Raw genomic sequence first — 18,023 nt, forward strand, 5'->3', positions numbered from 1 at the left:
GAAATCTTAAGATTTTTCTATACTTGCATTATATCTTTTTGAAAAGGAAGTAATGCATTGAAGACACAGTTGAAGCCCATTGTATCCTTTCCTTATCCTTTCACACCCTCCCTCCCAAGAGGCAACCACTAGCCAGAATTGGTAGTTGTTTTCTTTAGCCATATTTATTACTTTTATTTCAATCTATGCATCTATAAACAACATATTGCTTTGTTTTTGTAAATTTAGAAACTTTATGTAACTGGTATTAAGCCGTTGGTATTAATCTGCAACTTCATTTGTTCATTCAATGTTGTGTTTTTGAAGTGCATATGTTTATATATGTAACTTCAGTCTGTTCATTTCCATGACAGTGTAGCATTCCGTTGTACAAATATACCACAGTGTATTTTTCCATTTTCTTCTTGATCACCATTTGGGATCCCAATATCTTGCTGTTACAAACATGCTTCAGTGAATATTCTTGTACATGTATGAGAGTTTCTCTAGGGTATATGATTGGGTGGAATTGCTGGGTGGTAGGGCACACACATCATCAGTTTTATTGGGTAGCACCACCCTGTTTCCAAAGGGGGTTGTACCAATTCACACTCTCACCATCTGTATCTATGTTTCCCTGTTGCTCCATATCCTTGCTAACTCTTGGCATTTCACACTTTAAAATTTTCCCCAATTTGATGTGTGCAATATGCTTTGTTAATGTTGCTTTCATTGGCTTCTCCCTGATGAATTTTGAGAAGTATCTTTTCACATGTGTCTTACCATTTGGGTTTCTTCTTCTTGCATTAGCTTTTTAAGTTTATACACAATATTTACTCTGTGAAAGACCATGAATAACAAAATATGTATTTCTGTTCCATATTATTATAACCAGTGTTTGGAACTAGAAGGAAAAATATGAGAAAGGAGGCATGAAATCAAGGGGAATATATACATATGTATGAAAAATATGTACATGAAAGTGGAGAAAGAGGGAGAGAAGAGTGACTCTGAGGACCAGAGAGAAAGATGGGGGAAATGGAAGGGAAATGCAATCAGTGTTAGTTGAATGCTGTGTGAATGTAGCTAGTTTTGAAGTGAGGCACACTGCCCTAGAGCTTGGCTGTGAAGTCAGACTACCTGGGTTCAAATCTACCATTTCCTAGCTGGGGACCTGGAGCATATTATTTCTCATGGCCTTGGTTCCCTCATCTATAAAACTGGCATAATAAGAGTATCTCCCTATTAAATGGATTACACATACGTTAGTATAGAGGGTCAGCGTTCAGATCACGTTAGCCATTCTTAACACGGCTCTTAGCAGTTTCACAGCTCTAATGGTAGAATCATAGCTCCTTAGAACTGAAGAGAGCTACTCAAGCAAACGAGTAGCCAAGCCTGGGCTCTGCCACCTAGCATTTAGAGCTGCGCCGTTCAGTATGGTAGCCACACTCCAGCTGTGGCTGTTGAACACTTGAAATGTGGCCCGATTGAATGGAGATGTGCTGTGAGTGTGAAATACACGTGGGATTTTGAAGCTTTAGCATGAAAAAAAAGAATGCAAATTATCTCAATAATTTAAAAATTCAATTACGTGATACTATTTTGGATATATTGAGTTAAGTAAGTAAAATATATTACTGAAGTTAGTTTACTTGTTTTTTATACCCTTTTTAGTGTGGTTACTAGAAAATTTTCAGTTACTTGGTTCACATTATATTTCCACTGGGCAGCACTGATTTAGAGGCTCTGAGGCAGAACTGATATGCTACCCATAGCGGGTATCAATCTGTCCCATGTAGCATTCCTTCCTACAAACGTACTAAAGTGTTGATAAGAACATCATGCAGACAGCCAGGTGAAAATTCAAACCCAGAAACAGAGGGAACTTACGGCCAGATGTTCTTCATCTCAGATGACTGATTTGACTTCGTGACACGGAAGTCCCTTAAACGTGGACAGGGAATCTGAAGGGACACCCTGATACAGCCATCTCTACCAGTAGGGAATGAGACTTGAATCCAGGTCTTCGTGAAATCTGGGTGATGTTTGTGACGTGTCAAAGAAACAGCCTAGGATTAAGTAACAAGTATACATTTGAGTTACGAGAGAGAATAAAAGGTCTGTCTTCTGATATGCAGGTATAAGCACAATGTGGTAAAATAGACATATTTATGACCCGGGTAAAGGCCTGACAAAAAGATGGGTAATTTTAGGAGGGTTGAATAGCTGAATGTTGGTAGAAGAAATACTAGGACCTGAGGGATAAATACTGTTTGTTTCTAAACCAGAAAGGTAGGCTTTGTAACAATCATCTGGTGCTCCCTTGGAACTAAGACTTAGGAGAGGAAAGCTAAAATTTGTTTTCTGGTAGGGAAAATTTTGTTTTAAAATTCACAATATTTTCTGCTCTCAATTACATCTGGGTTTCCTCCTCCCTGGCATTCTGTAGCATCTGAGTCTCTCTTAATCTTCAAAAGATACCTGTTTGTGCAGTCTCTAGGTGATGGTTCTTTGCGTTCTTAAATCTATATGTTTGACTTCCCCCTACTTTCCTGGGCAAAGACTATGCCTCTCACTTCCTTGAAGACCTGAGTCATAGATTTAGAAGTAAATATGACATTAGAGGGGATTTGGAAATAAGAACTGCTAATATTTTTCTAGTGCTTTGCAATTTACAAAGCACCTTCAAATTCACTTGATTCTCCCAACCACCTCATAAGGTGGGTAGAGAAGTATTATTATTATGTTGTTGTTAGCCTCATTTTACAGAGTAGTGGCTTTTGGTAGCTGGGCCAGTAGGTGCTGAAATCAGAATCAAATCTGGGTCTTCTGACCATGAATCCCACTGTCCTTCCCAGACCTCATTCATTTCACTCCAGAGCATTTAGCCCAGGACATCCTGCTACTGGGGAGTGAGATGTCTGCTGCCTTGGCGTCTTAGCACCACCAAACTGATTTTGTTTGGTTCTTACTGATGTAAGGGGCTTGAACCTTTTCAGGTAAGCTGCCTGGATGAAGTTAGTAGAATTAGGATTCAAATAATTTTAAGCTTGATAAACTAAGCCACAATTTACCAGTGGCTCTCAATCTTAACAGCCTATAACAATAACCGTGGGTCCTGGGGAGTTTTTTAAAAATACCTGTGCCTGGTCCCACCTCCAACTAATGAAATCAGAATGAGGGTAGAAGAGACATTCTCTCTCTCTTTGTTTTAGGGATTATTATGTTCTTGTTTTCTATCATTAGTATGGTTGATGGTATTTCTTCTTCAGTTAAAGAGAAAAAACATCGTAAGTTCTATGATTAAATTAAATTTCTAGCACACTTTTATCCATGAAAGTCTCCTGCTGCCTTTTTTTTTTTCTTCTAAACACGGTTCCTGTTTTTTAGCTGTCAGCTGGCCTTGGCCTCACAGAGATTGGTCAGCCTCTGCTTACACTTGACTCACTTTCTCGGCCCTTGTCTCAGAGCCACCTCCTTTGCACTTCCCCTCCTCTGCCTTACTTTCTAGTTTCTTTGAGCTTCCTTCCTTGTTGTCCTAAGGCTAAAACAGGCTCCTCTTACTGCATCTGCAAGGATATCATAGATATTTTCTCCTCCTCTCCTTTTGCAGTCCTTTTATAAAACTTTCCAGCTCTGACCAGAAGACTGATCAAAATCCAGATTCCAAAAAAAAGGAAGCTCATATTGGGTGTTGTAGTGGTTCAGTTGTAGCTTGGTGGACGTGTACACATGGAGAATTGTGCAGGTGTCCTGGGCGGAGGGCATACTCTACTTTCTGGGAATCTGTTCCTGTGGAGCTTCTGCTCCGTGATTGTGATGTGGCTCCCAGCTAGCTGAGCACGGGCACCTCCCTGAGTATGACCGGGCTCTGGCTCGTGTGTCAGCCTGTATGCCCACCCCATAGTATGAGCGAGCCGTGAGCAGCCTACATAGGCTTCATGTTGTGTCTGTCCAAAAGCTCCATGGAACCTGGCTTCTTCCTACCAAAATATTTGGCTAGTTCCAGAGAAATAATTGGGATTCTTGGATAAAACGGATTTCTGCTAATCCCTTTAGCCCAGATCAAATCTCATCAGAGCTCAACTTCACTGGCCTCTAGTATATGCTTGTTGGAAGGCTGCTCATCGCTAACAGTTTTCCAAGAAGGATGTTGTGTGCCCTGTGAGATAAATATGCTTAATGACTAAAAATAAAATAATGTATATGATTCTATATTTTATATTCAGGAATGTAACATTCCGGAACACGAACACACACACACACACATGCATACACACCCCTGAAAAGTTCTTCATTCTTCAGAACCTACATTTCTATAGTTCTGGAGAATCTCAGCTTTCTTACAACTGTATCTCCTACCCAGTGAGACACTGTTATTTCTCATCTGGTCTTGGCCCGATTCTTGTGACATCCTCAGCTCCTGACCTTGCTCCTTCTACTGCATTCAACGTCTTCTCCTTGTTTGGTGGCTAGAAAGCACATGACTAACAGAAAGGAAAAAACAAAACAAAATGTGTTGGTTGTACCCAGCAAATGAGAGCACAAGATACAGCATCTGACCTCACATCAGCAGAATTGCATTATGCCTCTAACCTGTGCTGTTTGGTTCCAGGAGCTCGTGTGAATGCCAAGGACAACATGTGGCTGACCCCACTGCACCGGGCTGTTGCCTCCAGAAGTGAAGTGAGTGATTATCTTATTTAATCTAGCACCTCCAGTTCCTAGAAAGAGAAAAATGCTTTCTGCTGAATTAGGGATTCTCACTGGTGAGTAAGAGGCTTTTACTTGTAATGCAAGAGGGTTACCAAATTGAACAGCTGTTTGTTCAAGCACCTCCTGTGTGTCAGCCATGGTGCTAGGGGCTGACTGGGGTGGTCCAAGATGGACGGTGTGATCCTTGACTTCAGTGAGTTCTCAGTCTGAAGGGGGTGCAAACAGGTAAGCAGATCTGTACAGTACCATAACTGAATTGGAGGAGGAAGCAAATAACTGTCTTCTTGAATAGACGAAGTCTTCCAAGAAGACATGTCAGTTGAGCTAGTCCTTAGAGGATGATAGGGACTTGCCAGGCCAGGAAAAGGAAAGAGGGCTGAGGCAGGAGGAGAAACATGTTGTAGGACAAGGGTCATGGAAGTGATTGAATGGTGGGTTCAGTTGGATGTAGCTGGAACACAGGGTGTAGTAGAAGATAAGTCTGATAGTAGAGGCTGGGTCCAATAGCAGAGGGCTGGGTGTCCTCTGAGCAGCGGGGAGTGTTGACAGCAGAGATAAGTTGTGAACCTGACAGGATTTGGAACCTGTGAGGGTGAGATGGAAAAGAAGCCATTGGGTGAATGGTAACACCATTACCATTGGTAACCCAATGGAAGGCAGAGGCAAAGGAGCAAGGGTTGGGGAAGTTGATCATTTCTGTTTGAACATGCTGAGTTTGGCAAACATGTCACTGGAATGTAAGCACCATGATGGCAGGGATTTTGTTTTGTTTCCTGATGTAACCCAAGCCTGGTACATTGTAGGTGTTCAAGAAAGAATTTATTTTGAATGCTGGAAATTTGGGTGAGGATGGCAAATATGTCTTTTAATTGGAACATTTTATCCATTTACATTTAAAGTAATTATTGATAGGTATGTAGTTAATGCCATTTCATTAATTGTTTTCTGGTTGTTTTTGTAGTTCTTTTTTGTTTTTTTTCTTCTTTTGCTCTCTTTCATTGTGATTTGATGACTTTGTTTAGTGTTATGTTTAGATTCTTTTCTATTTTTCTACGTGTATCTGTTGTAGGTTTTTGGTTTGTGGTTACCATATATGTATATGTTGATGATCTCTTAATTTCAAACATATTCTAACAACTCCGAATTTTTCCTCCCCCTGCTATATTTAATGTTTTTGACATCATATTTTACATCTTTTTGTTTCGTGTATCCCTTAACTACTTATTGTGGATATAGACGATTTTGCTACTTTTGTCTTTTAGCCTTTCTACTAGCTTTATAAGTGGTTGATCTACTACCTTTAGTTTATGTTTGCCTTTACCAATGAGATTTTTCCTTTCATAATCTTCGTATTTCTACTTGTGGCCTTTTCTTTTCCACTAAGAGAAGTCCCGTGAACATTTCTTGTAAAGCTGGGTTACTGGTGCTGAATTCTTTTAGCTTTTGCTTCTCTGTAAAACTCTTTGTCTGTCCTTCAAATCTGAATGATAACCTTGCCAGGTAGAGTATTCTCAGTTGTACGTTTTTTCCTTTCATTGCTTTGAATATAAAGTGCTACTCCCTTCTGGCCTGCCAAGTTTCTGCTGAAAGTCAGCTGATTATCATATCCCTTGTACATAATTAGCTGCTTTTCTCTTGCTGCTTTTATTTTTTATTATTATTTTTAATTTTTTAATATATTTTTAGAAATTTATTTTATTGAAGTATAGTTGATTTACAATGTTATGCTACTTTTTGCTCTATAGCAAAGTGATTCAGTTATACGCATATATATATATATATATATATATATATATATATATACGTTCTTTTTCATATTCTTTTCCATTATGGTTTATCACAGGATATTGAATGTAGTTCCCTGTGCTATACAGTAGGACCTTGTTGTTTATCCATTCTATATATAATAGTTTGCATTTGCTAATCCCAAATTCCCAATCCATCCCTCCCCACCTGCTCCCCCTCCCTCTCCCCCAGCAAGCTATTGCTGAAGATTCTCTTTTTTTCTTTAATTTTTGTCATTTTAATTACATTGTGTCTTGGTGTGGACCTCTTTGGGTTTACTTTGTTTGGGATTCCTGGACCTGGATATCTGTTTCCTTCCCCAGGTTAAGGGAGTTTTTAGCTATTACTTCTCTGCCCCTTTCTCTTTCTCTTCTCCTTCTGGGACTCCTATATTGGAAATGTTAGTACACTTGATGTTGTCCCAGAGGTCTCTTAAACTATCCTCATTTTTTTTAATTCTTTTTTTCTCTTTTCTGTTCAGCTTGGGTGATTTCCACTACTCTGACTTCCAGATTGCTGATCCATTCCTCGGTGTCATCTAACCTACTGTTGATTCCTTCTAGTATATTTTTCATTTCAGTTATTGTATTCTTCAGCTTTGTTTGGTTCTTCTTTATATCTTCTAACTCTTTGTTAAAATGCTCGCTGTGTTCATCCATTCTTCTCCTGAGTTCATTGGGCATCTTTATGATCATTACCTTGAACTATTTATTGGGTTGATCGCTTATCTCTACTTCATTTAGTTCTCTTTCTGAGGTTTTGTCTTGTTTCTTCATTTGGAACATACGCCTCTATCTCCTCATTTTGCCTAATTCTGTGTTTATTTCTATGTATTAGGTAGGTCAGTTACATTTCCTGATCTTAGAGAAGTGGCCTTATGTAGGAGATGCCCTATGGGGTCCAACAGCATGCTTCCCTCTGGTCACCAGAGCTATATGCTCTAGGGGTGCCCCCATCTGGGCTGTGGGCCCCCCTCTGTTGGAGCGGGTCCAATTATTGTGGGTTTGCTGGGAGGCGGGGCTGGCTCCCACTTGGTAGGCTGTGAGGTTCTGCCTCATGGAGTAGCTGTGGGCCCACTGGAGGATGGGTAGTTTCCCCAAGCAGTTAGCTGTGCAGCCTTGGGGGTGTCGAGCTGGTGCTGGAGGGCAGGTAAGTCCCCCAGCACTAATAGGCTATCAGGAGGATTCCAAAATGGCACTTGGCAGTGCTGACGTCATTGTAGAATGAACTCCCCCAAATGGCTGCCACCAGTGTCTTTATCCTCAGATGGAGTCCCGGTTGCCTTCTGCCTCTCTGAGAGGCTCTCCAAGAATAGCAAGTAGGTCTGACCCAGGCTCCTTTTAAATTACTGCCTCTGCACTGGGACTTGGAGTGTGTGAGATTTTCTACATGCCCTTTAGGAGCAGTCTGGTTCCTAAGCTCTCTGGCTCTCCTGAACACAAGCCCCACTGGTTTTCAAAGCAGAACTTCTGGGAGCCCATCTTCCTGATGCAGGATCCTGGGCTGGGGAGCCCAATGTGCGGCTTGGACCCCTTGCTTCTTGGGGAGGACCTCTGCCATTGTGATATTCTTCCCACTTCTGGGTTGCTGACCCAGGTGTATGGGTCCTGAGTATACTGCATCTTAGCCCCTCCCATCCATCTCATTGTAGTTCCTTCTTTATATCTTTAGTTGTGGGAAATCTTTTCTGCTGTCTTCAGGTCATTCTCATAGATAGTTGCTCTGTAAATAGTTGCAATTTTGTTGTGCCATTGGGAGAAGGTGAGTTCAGGGTCTTCCCACTCTGCCATCTTGGCTACATCCCATCCTTCCTTTTGTGAATTCTATCCTATAGCCATTACTTTATGCCTCCCCTATAAAATAGCTGGGGAAAGGGAAGCATGCTTGAGAGGGGAAGAACAGAGAAGGTTTGGGCTGGTCTTTTGGAGTTTTGCTATTAGCACTTGCCAAAGAAGATACGTGTGTTCAGTAAGAGAGCTGGCACATCTGTCTATTGCTTAGACGGGGCAAACAGTGATATTCCTTACACAAATATGTTTTAAAAGCCATTTCTTCATTGAAAGGCTTATAAACTCTATATTGTCTTCAAAACCCCTGTGCTTCTAAAATGTGGGTAATTGATCTCTCTCAGGGCTTCAAGGTTCCGGGTTCAATCAGGGAAGCTGAACCACAATGAGAAATATAGATAGGACATTTATTATAGGAATTAGAGCTTACACAGTTGTGTGAGCTGCTGAAGAAGTTTATGTAAGGCTATCCCCTTGGTTTCTGTGTGGTCCTAAAGTCACTGTAGGCCAGCAGGGTCTGCAGTTGAAAAGAAAAGCTAAACATGAAATGGGGGAAAACAGGGATAAACTGGAACCCCTGTCTGTCTCTCACTGCCTCTGCATCGTGGATGTGGGTGCCTTGCAGAAGGAGCTGTGTGCTTCACCTCTGAGCTTGCATGCACCTGGCCCAGGAATGGGAGAAACTGAAGAAGATATGGCAGGACCTGAAGACGCATCAACCTGGTACTGCCCTTTGCCAACACAGTGATGCAGCTGGTCAGTGACACCGTGCACAAGCTGCCTCAAACCTGGCACCCAACATGCCAGTCAGTCTGTGGTTTCACGTATGCCTTCCAAAACTCCTGCAGATTTCTCCAACACCAACCCTAAATGGAACAGTACAGCGGAGGGAACTCTGCAAAATGTCACTCAGCTTGGCTAACATAGCACAATATAAAACTACCATTGAAATTGTTTTTCTGCTTTAATTAAAAAGATCTTCTAGGCAGTAAGTTCTTTGCAATGAGTGGCATGCCTGTTGCTTGTCATTGTATGTTTAGCATCTAGCCTGCACAGGAAACAATTGTTTTTTGAGTGACTCATTAAAGACTGGGTTTTCCACGTAAGCTGTGTTAACCTGGTTCTCTGTAAAACTGCTAACGTGGAGCTAGTATACAGCACAGAGAACGCTGGTGGTAATCATCTTTCATGCATGCAAGGTAAACTAACTTGAAGTTTGTTTATGGGAGCGTGGCACTAAAAGCAAGTTAAGCCACTGGATCCTGCAAAATCAGAACAAGTTTCAAAAATAGCATGCAACAAGATATCAGGTTAAGTCAAAGTTATCAGTATACGTCAACATTTCTGAGCCTTCTTTCCATCAGGCAAATTTCGTGTTTGGATTTCTATGCCTGGAAAAATAATGTTCATTTGCTAAATTCATTTCCTGAGCCTGTTATAGCAATAGGGGTGTCAGGTCATGATACTGATTAAACATCCACCCATGCTTGACATTATAAAAGCTCCTCTGCAGACAAGAAAGTAGATCAAGAAATGGTCATATCCCTTAAAAACTGTCCAAAATAGATTGGGTTGTGGAGATGAACCTTTAAGACTTAACTTGGTACTGACCAGGCTGCATTGTGTGCTCCCTTCGAGGCCCAGTCCCCGCCTCCTCCCGCCACCACCTGCTCCCCATGCCTGGGATTCCCAGGGAGGAAACACCAAACAGATAATCGGAGCCCACCAGTGCTGTGTTCTCACTGACCCGCCCAGGCCACCATTCATCCCCCTCTTTCTCTGACTGCTCCCACAGCTGTGAAGAAATGAAGAGAGTCTCATATGAAAATCTTAGGGAAACTTATTTTGCAATGCTAGATAACATACACGAGCAAGACTTGGGGCTGCCAGGGAGAATTATCTGAAGTGCTGCTGTGAATTATTTCACATCGTTTCCCCTGTTTAGCTTATTCTTGTTGCTTTTTTGTTTCCCGTGGAAAAGAACAGCTGTAGGGGAAAGGAATGAAAGGCGTGCCAACCTGGAGGGTTTGACACATGTTTATTGAAGCCCACTCTATGGAAGGCGCAGTGTTAAGTGTGGACCTTAAGGGGGTACAAAGTGTCCCTTCCTGGACACTGTGTGGAGGGCAGACAACCAGTACACAACCAGTACACAACCATAGAGCCTACTGTGGCCTGTGTCCAAATGCGTTTGACCTTTCACACATGCATTTTCTTCTCCAATGAACTGAGAGTAGCACCAAAGGATTTGCTGAACTTGTCGCTTTTCTGTTCTGGAGGCTATTTTGTGGTTAGAAATGTTGAAAATAGTTGTATCCTGTCTTTGGGGTGTAGAATGGAGGATATTGTGTTCAAATATGTATTGTCACGTGAACATTTATTGAGCACTTACTGTGTGCTAGGCGGTGTGCTAAGCACTTTCTGCTCATTATTCCATTTTAGCCTCTGAATCACTCTGAGATTGACACCATTATTAATCCTAATTTAGGAAACGTGATCTCAGAGAAGTTAAGGAACAAGCCTAAGACACCACAGCCAGTAAGTGGAGGAGGGTGTAACCCGAAAACCTGCTCTCCTAACTGCCGTGCTCCACTGCTGCCCTCACATCACATGGGCACCCCTAGGGATACTGGTCCAACTAATAAGATGCATCTATTTTTGTGTCTGTGCAGACAAAAGTCTGACAGGTATAAAAATGCTTCCCAGATCTGATCAGGAGAAGCATTTTATTTTATAGCTTAAATTTTAAACATCACATTTTCCCCTTCCCTCTGAAAAACGTTGTCATTATGGTGGGCTAAATGCTAATAGACAGGAGAATTGGAAAAATTATATGGGAGACTTGAATGTTATTGCTTTCCATAAATTATCTTTATGATTATAAAATGATGATCACATATAGAACATATATCGTACCTGGAATGGGAAGAAAGTAAGCATCTTATAACCTATTAGAAGGTAGATGAGTAGTATTCAGATTTAGTGTGCATTGAGATCATCTGCAGTGCTTGTTAAGTACCTGTTCTAACACCGCTATATATAAAATAGATAAACAACAAGGACCTACTGTATAGCACAGGGAACTATACTCAATATTTTGTAATTTCATGTATATATATAGCTGAATCACTTTGCTGTACACTTGAAACTAACACAACGTTGTAAATCAACTATACTTCAATTTAAAAAATAAATTAAAAAAATTATGCACACACACAAAGTACCTCTTCTAGAACCTCACCCCCAGTGATTTTGATGAAGCCTGTGATTGAGCCTGGAAATCTGTATTTCAGAAAGAAGATTCTGATGCATGTGGTCTACATACCACACTTTGAGACCAGAGATTAAAGATTGGAAATACTTTAGTATTTGGCCTTCCCAATGTTTAAAGCCAGTGGTTCTTTTTTTTTTAATACTTATCTATTTTATTATATTATTTATTTTCTTTATTTTTTGGCTGCGTCTGGTCTTAGTTGCGGCACGCGGGATCTTCGTTGAGGCGTCCCAGATCTTTTTTGCTGCGGTGTGTGGGCCCTTCCTTGCGGCGCGCAGCCTTCTCTCTAGTTGTGGCGCGCCGGCTTCAGGGCGTCTGGGCTCTGTAATTTGTGGCACGCGGGCTCTCTCGTTGAGGCAGGCGAGCTCAGTAGTTGAAGTGTGCGGGCTTAGTTGCCCCGCGGCATGTGGGATCTTAGTTCCTAGACCAAGGATCAAACCCGCGTCCCCTGCATTGGAAGGGAAGTTATTTACCACTGGACCGCCAGGGAAGTCCCCCAGTGGTTCTTGAACAGTTTGAATTCTTTCCCATCCCCAAGTCTTCCCTTTGTACTACTAGTTCTTAGAATAATTGTACTCTAATAATAATTATAATAATAAAGTGCAAGTTTAGTTTAATAGTAGGTACTTTTAGAAGAATAATTTGATTAATTTGAACAAATTAGGCACCAATTTATACAATTCTTACAGGATATGAAATTACTATAATCAATAGAGGGTAAAAGCCCCAACTGGTTATTATTTTACATTAATAGAGTGAATGCCTTCGGGACTGGAGTGCAGCCTCAGGGACCTCAGCCCATGTAAATGTCTTGTTAATTTTCCTGCTGTATATAAAACAAAGTCATGTTAGTTTTTGCATATTATTACTTAGAGAGTTTGCTAATGATTATACCAATATATTTATTCTACCCAAATTTATTGAATATACATTAGGTGCCAGATACCTGCCAGGCTTTGTGGCAAGTATAGAAAATTGTATGAGACTCAGACCCTGGTCTAAAGCAACTTACCGTTTATAAAATTTGACATTGTTTATGCCTACAAGGACTCTGTATAGTCATAAAGCATTACTTTTCCATGAGTAATTTATGATCACTTAAATGCAATGCACATTTGAGAGTAAGAAAAACAAATATTGGAGGCAACAGTTTTTAAGGCACATGTATCCTATTTCTTCTCATCTTTTCCATGTGCCACAGTGTATGTTTCTACTTCTTATACAGGGTTGGAGTGACCTTTTATAAAAGGAGAAAGTCATAAAAAGTAGAAATAAAATGACTGCAGATGCCATCTCCAGTTCCCTCCTGTGTCACATCCCGTGACAGTTCCTCCCTCTGTCTGTTATTTCTGTGTCTCATATAGGACAGCCTACTGTGGAGTGTGATCCAACAAGGCCTACAGTCCTAAGGCTGAATGCTAACTAGGCTGATCCCTCCACTCAGGAGAAATGCCGGAATCCTCACACATGCTTGTTCATTAAAAAAGAAATCAAGGCTTTGAAGCAGCATTGCTCACAGTGTGGCTTGTGACTAGTCTGAGTCTTTTTGTCTTTCCTTTTGTGACATGAGTGAGCATTTAGCAACTTTTAGAGAAATGTTATAGAGTAATTTCATGCCTGCTAAATTAAATGATAAAATAATTGAGTTTATAATTTCTTTGTCTTTTTTCATTTTATTATTCTTCTAATTACTCATGATGAATTTGAAATAATAATAATTCAAAAAAAACCTGTCCCTTCACCACAGATAGTTTGAAAAGTACTGTTTTAGTATCTTTCTTGATTCAGAAATTGTTCAGCTTCCCTTCCCCCACATTAGCTTCTTTTTAACCTTGTAAGTTTCTGTCAGGCAAACTCCTAGCTGTTAATTTTTTAGCCAATGTGTGATACAGGAAAAGAAAGACTTCTTTTGATTACAAAAATCAGTAATTCCCTAAATAGCCATAGAATTACTTCCTCTTAAAACCAAGTTAAAATGCTTACAGGATTAAAATTTTTGAAAGAGAAATGCAACTTTGAAAAAGGAAATTGTAGTCTTTTTAAATCAAAGCTTCGTTTTTGTGAAAATATTGTATTACGTTTCTATTAAATGTAGGAAGCCAGTTTGTCAGGCTAAAACTTCAGAGTTAAAAAATGTAAATAACTAAGGATGATTAACATTTCAAAGTATTTATGTCAGGGTGCTTGGCTGTTACTGTGTGCTGAGTAAGCTCTGGCCTAGTAGAAAGTGCATGAGCCCTTAAACCCAGGCTGGCAAACCATCTTCAGCCATCTTCCCTATAAAATGAAGCTGCCTATCAAATGAGGGGGCAATCCAGATGACCGCTGAGGCCTTTTCTACTTCTAATATCCGGTATATCTGTGAATTTAATTCCATAATCATTTTATACTTGCATTTTCATTTTTTTAAAAAAGGTTAATCCTTGGAAATTGAATAAGAACCCCTCCTTTGTATACTAAGTATTCCTTGATAGAGTCCTTTCTTGTCAAGTAAGATGAAAACTGTTCAATTCACTATATAAGCAGATATAAAAGTAAAAATGGAGAACGGCAAAGTTAAAACATTTTATAAAATTGGAGAAATAAAAGTAACGGTTATTCTAGGTGTCCTTGAACTGTGAAAGTGAGCGTTGGTACAAAAGACACATGGTGTGGGCTTCCCTGGTGGCACAGTGGTTGAGAGTCTGCCTGCCAATGCAGGGGACACGGGTTCGTGCCCCGGTCCGGGAAGATCCCACATGCCGCGGAGTGGCTGCGCCCATGAGCCATGGCCGCTGAGCCTGCGCGTCCGGAGCCTGTGCTCCGCAACGGGAGAGGCCACAACAGTGAGAGGCCTGCGTACTGCAGAAAAGACACGTGGTGAAATGGGCACTCACGTGGGAATTATGTAAAGTTCACGTGAAAAGAAATTTATTAGAGACCCTACCCACTTCTTTTTTTCCTATCTGATCAATGAACTTGAACCTTTTCCTTTTCTGATTTTTTAGGTATAACCCAGATGTTGGTCAGGGGCATCTAGCCTTCTAAATGGATATGACTGACCAGAAACCACTTGTTCGAAGTCTGATATTCTCCCAACAATTCCAAAGAATTCCTGGAGATTTAAGTTTTGGTTGCCTGGCTCCACAAGCCTGCTCTTGCAGCAGTCATTGGGTTTATGCATCAGCTTTCTCCTCTTCCCTCTTGGCCTGTTGACTCTGTTCCCATCCAGATGTACACCTCCTCCCTGGGATGCAGGACCACGTCCTCTCTCCAGTCTCTCTGTCCTCATCCCTTCCTTCCTGCCAAGCTCTAAATGCTTCCCACTCTATTATGCAGAGCAATGCAACTCTGTTTGGCCCCCTCCCAAAATTCACTGTAGACCCACCATCACATAGCAAGAGCTGAACTCAGAGGCCTCTGATTCTTTTCATAGGACCTGCCCTCCTTAATAGACTATTTGGACTTAAAAATAGTATTTTTTCATGCTGGTAAATAACAAAATTTTATTTTAACCAGATTTGATAATTTATAGTTTGTGGTAATTCAAAAAGAGAGCTAGTCCAGGGGGTCTGCAAACTTTTTCCGTGAAGGGTGAGATAGTAAATATTTTAAGCTTTGATGGCTGCATGTGGTCTCTGTCACAAATACTCAACTCTGCTGTTATAATTTGAAAGCAACCATAGATAATATGTAAACAAATGAATGAGGCTGTGTTCCAATAAAATTTTATTTATAAAACCAAACCAAAATTTATCTGATTAAAATATTTTTAGAAGTATTGTCTACTTACGAATACATTTTTTCCCCCACAAACTCTAAAAGCACTTATTTATATATAAACCATAACTGGCATATGAATGTATATTTTCTTTGCTTAAAGTATTGCTGTGTGTACAATGCAAATCATTCCTAAATATTCGTTTAAAAGTAGGGCCTCTCCTAGGTAATATCTCATTCACCTAGTCGCAGTTACTCTAAGAGCAATCACATTTTGTTACCTTTAAAAAACAAATTTCTCATGAATTGGTCTTATAGTATAAAGTTGTGAAATGTTTCTGTACATTTTCTGTTTTGTTAGGCTATCCTGAATTTACGTAATATTTAATGCAAAACAAGAATCTGTACAAGTCCAGTAAAATAATATGTAAAGCAAAGGTATTAAAGAGACAGTATGTATTGTTATTTTGCTGTGAATGTGTGAAAAGGATATATACCGTTTTTTATAGTACTGCTTTTGAGATGGTTATCTCCAACCCTTTTGGCCACGTATCTGCAAAACGTTTGCAGCATGCATCTCCAGAATATGCACCTCATTTATTTATAAATTATATATAAGAACTACTATCATTAGATAATATTTCAAGGCACAGGTGAAATGTTAAAGTGAGGCTTTTCATTTGTCCTAGTCTTAAATAACCATATAGATAATAGACTTTTGTTTTATGTATAAATTTATTTGTTTATTTTTGGCTGCGTTGGGCCTTCGTTGCTGCGCACGGGCTTTCTCTAGTTGCGGCGAGCGGGGGCTACTCTTCCTTGCAGTGCGTGGGCTTCTCATTGCAGTGGCTTCCCTTGTTGCGGAGTATGGGCTCTAGGCGCATGGGCTTCGGTAGTTGCATTATGTGGGCTCAGTAGTTGTAGCTCACGGGCTCTAGAGTGCAGGCTCAGTAATTGTGGCGCACGGGCTTAGTTGCTCCATGGCATGTGGGATCTTCCCGGACCAGAGCTCGAACCTGTGTCCCCTGCACTGGCAGGTGGATTCTTAACCACTGTGCCACCAGGGGAGCCCTAGATAATAGACTTTTGATGATTTCTCTGTTTTTGCCAAGCTCTTGTCAGATCTGATTAAATTTGTCATTACTTTTACCTTGTAATGTAGATGATAGAAAGCTTTTACGAGGAGTAGAGGTGTCAGCTCTGTGACTTTCACATCATTTATGCTTGCATTGGTATTATTATTATCTTTAATCTGTGGGTTCCTTGCATAAATCTTGTCCATTTTAGGGTGTTTTTAGGTTAAGGGTACGTATTACAATCTGTAAATGGACTTGGCAGGCCATCACTCTGTATTTCAGTGCACTCAAAGTGAATGAATGGAGAGGGCAAGCCCCGCCCCCCCAGCACTGTGGAAGCCCCACCCCTCCCTGAGGGCATCTCCAGCACTGTGAGGCAAGATCTTCCATGGAGCTGACTGAGGGCAGGACACCAATCCAGAAGTTAAATGCCAGTTAAATGCTTTCCTTTTTAAAGAAATAAAATATAAATGGAGGTTCCAATATTTTCTTCCCATATCACAATTGGCTGCACATCTACATAAACTGCATAATTTATGAGATGAAAGTTGATAAAAATATTATTTTTCTCTTATTTAAATCTTAATGCTTATATTGTGATCTAGCTTTTCTTTTATTTTTTGTTCACCCACCTAGTTTTTAGGATAGAGCCTGACTAATGTTTCCTTCAATCTTCCATAGTTCTAACGGTGTTTTTTACATAGTAAGCAAGCGTTAATAATACACGTACACATGTTTCACTCTAAAATGGGCTTAAGGACTATTTAATAGTCATTATCATCAGTTGTGCTGAGGATGGGTGGCATATATCTTTTTTTTTCCTTTTTGGTAATCTTAACAAATTGATTGCTTGGATCCTATCAGTTTATTGCCCTTTATTTATAGCATCTAAATGGAGCCCCATTGTTTTCTTAAAGTATATTCTCTAATTTGCAAAGTTAACTTCTTTTTGCTCTCATTCTACTGTTCAAGTTAGCCATTCATCTCAATATATTGCCATTACTGATTCATGGAACATTTTTTTTATTTCGTCATTTATGTCCCTGGTTAAAATGTTAATTCTGAGAGTTCAAATCAACCTCTTTTTTGGGATTCTTTATATACCTGCCTGATAAAGTTGATAGACAGTCCAGGTCTTTGGGGATTAAGGTGGACACGGGTAAGGTCTTTGTCCATGAAGGGTGGCAGGAATGTGGCACTAATGCCTTTCATTGGTCTATTGATGCCACATTGACAAGATGTCCATAAAGGAGCCAGGGACATCCAACTGGTCTCAGGGATGTCTCTAGACATAAAGAGAAACAACCGACAGCCGTTCCCTTCTCTCGAGAGAAGCTATGTCCTTTACTTGAGTAAAGAGAAGAGTGTCCTCAATCCTGGCTGCATAACAGAGTCCCCAGGGAGCTTTACAGACATTCTGAGGCCAGTTAGAATCAATACTGAACCGTCATGTGTATTTTTACTCCCCAGGTGCTTCCATTGCACAGCCAAGGTGGAGAGTTATAGTTCAAGAGGCTAATAAGATGATTAGGTCAATAGAAGGAAAATCAAAAGTGGGAGACCCAGGAAGGGTGAAGGGACTCAATAGCAGAAAAGAAGTCTCATTTTAACATAGAAAAGATTGGGGAAAGAAGGAACAATTTCGTAACTTCAAGTTGATGGTGGTAATAGACATCCTCTACCCTTGACCGCTTATTGATCACA

General features: G+C 40.4%; 1 protein-coding gene across 3 annotated transcripts in view; it reads left to right on the top strand.

The window, feature by feature from the left end:
* The window catches only part of ANKRD44 (ankyrin repeat domain 44), a 326,135-nt gene that overhangs the window by 181,015 nt on the left and 127,097 nt on the right, over positions 1-18,023 (top strand). For all 3 annotated transcript variants that reach the window (XM_032637664.1, XM_032637666.1, XM_032637665.1), the window contains exon 4: positions 4,598-4,668. In XM_032637664.1, coding sequence (XP_032493555.1) covers positions 4,598-4,668 — 71 coding nt within the window. The remainder of the gene's footprint in view (positions 1-4,597; positions 4,669-18,023) is intronic.

This window comes from Phocoena sinus, chromosome 7 (genome assembly GCF_008692025.1).
Source record: "Phocoena sinus isolate mPhoSin1 chromosome 7, mPhoSin1.pri, whole genome shotgun sequence".
Taxonomy (NCBI): Eukaryota; Metazoa; Chordata; class Mammalia; order Artiodactyla; family Phocoenidae; genus Phocoena; species Phocoena sinus.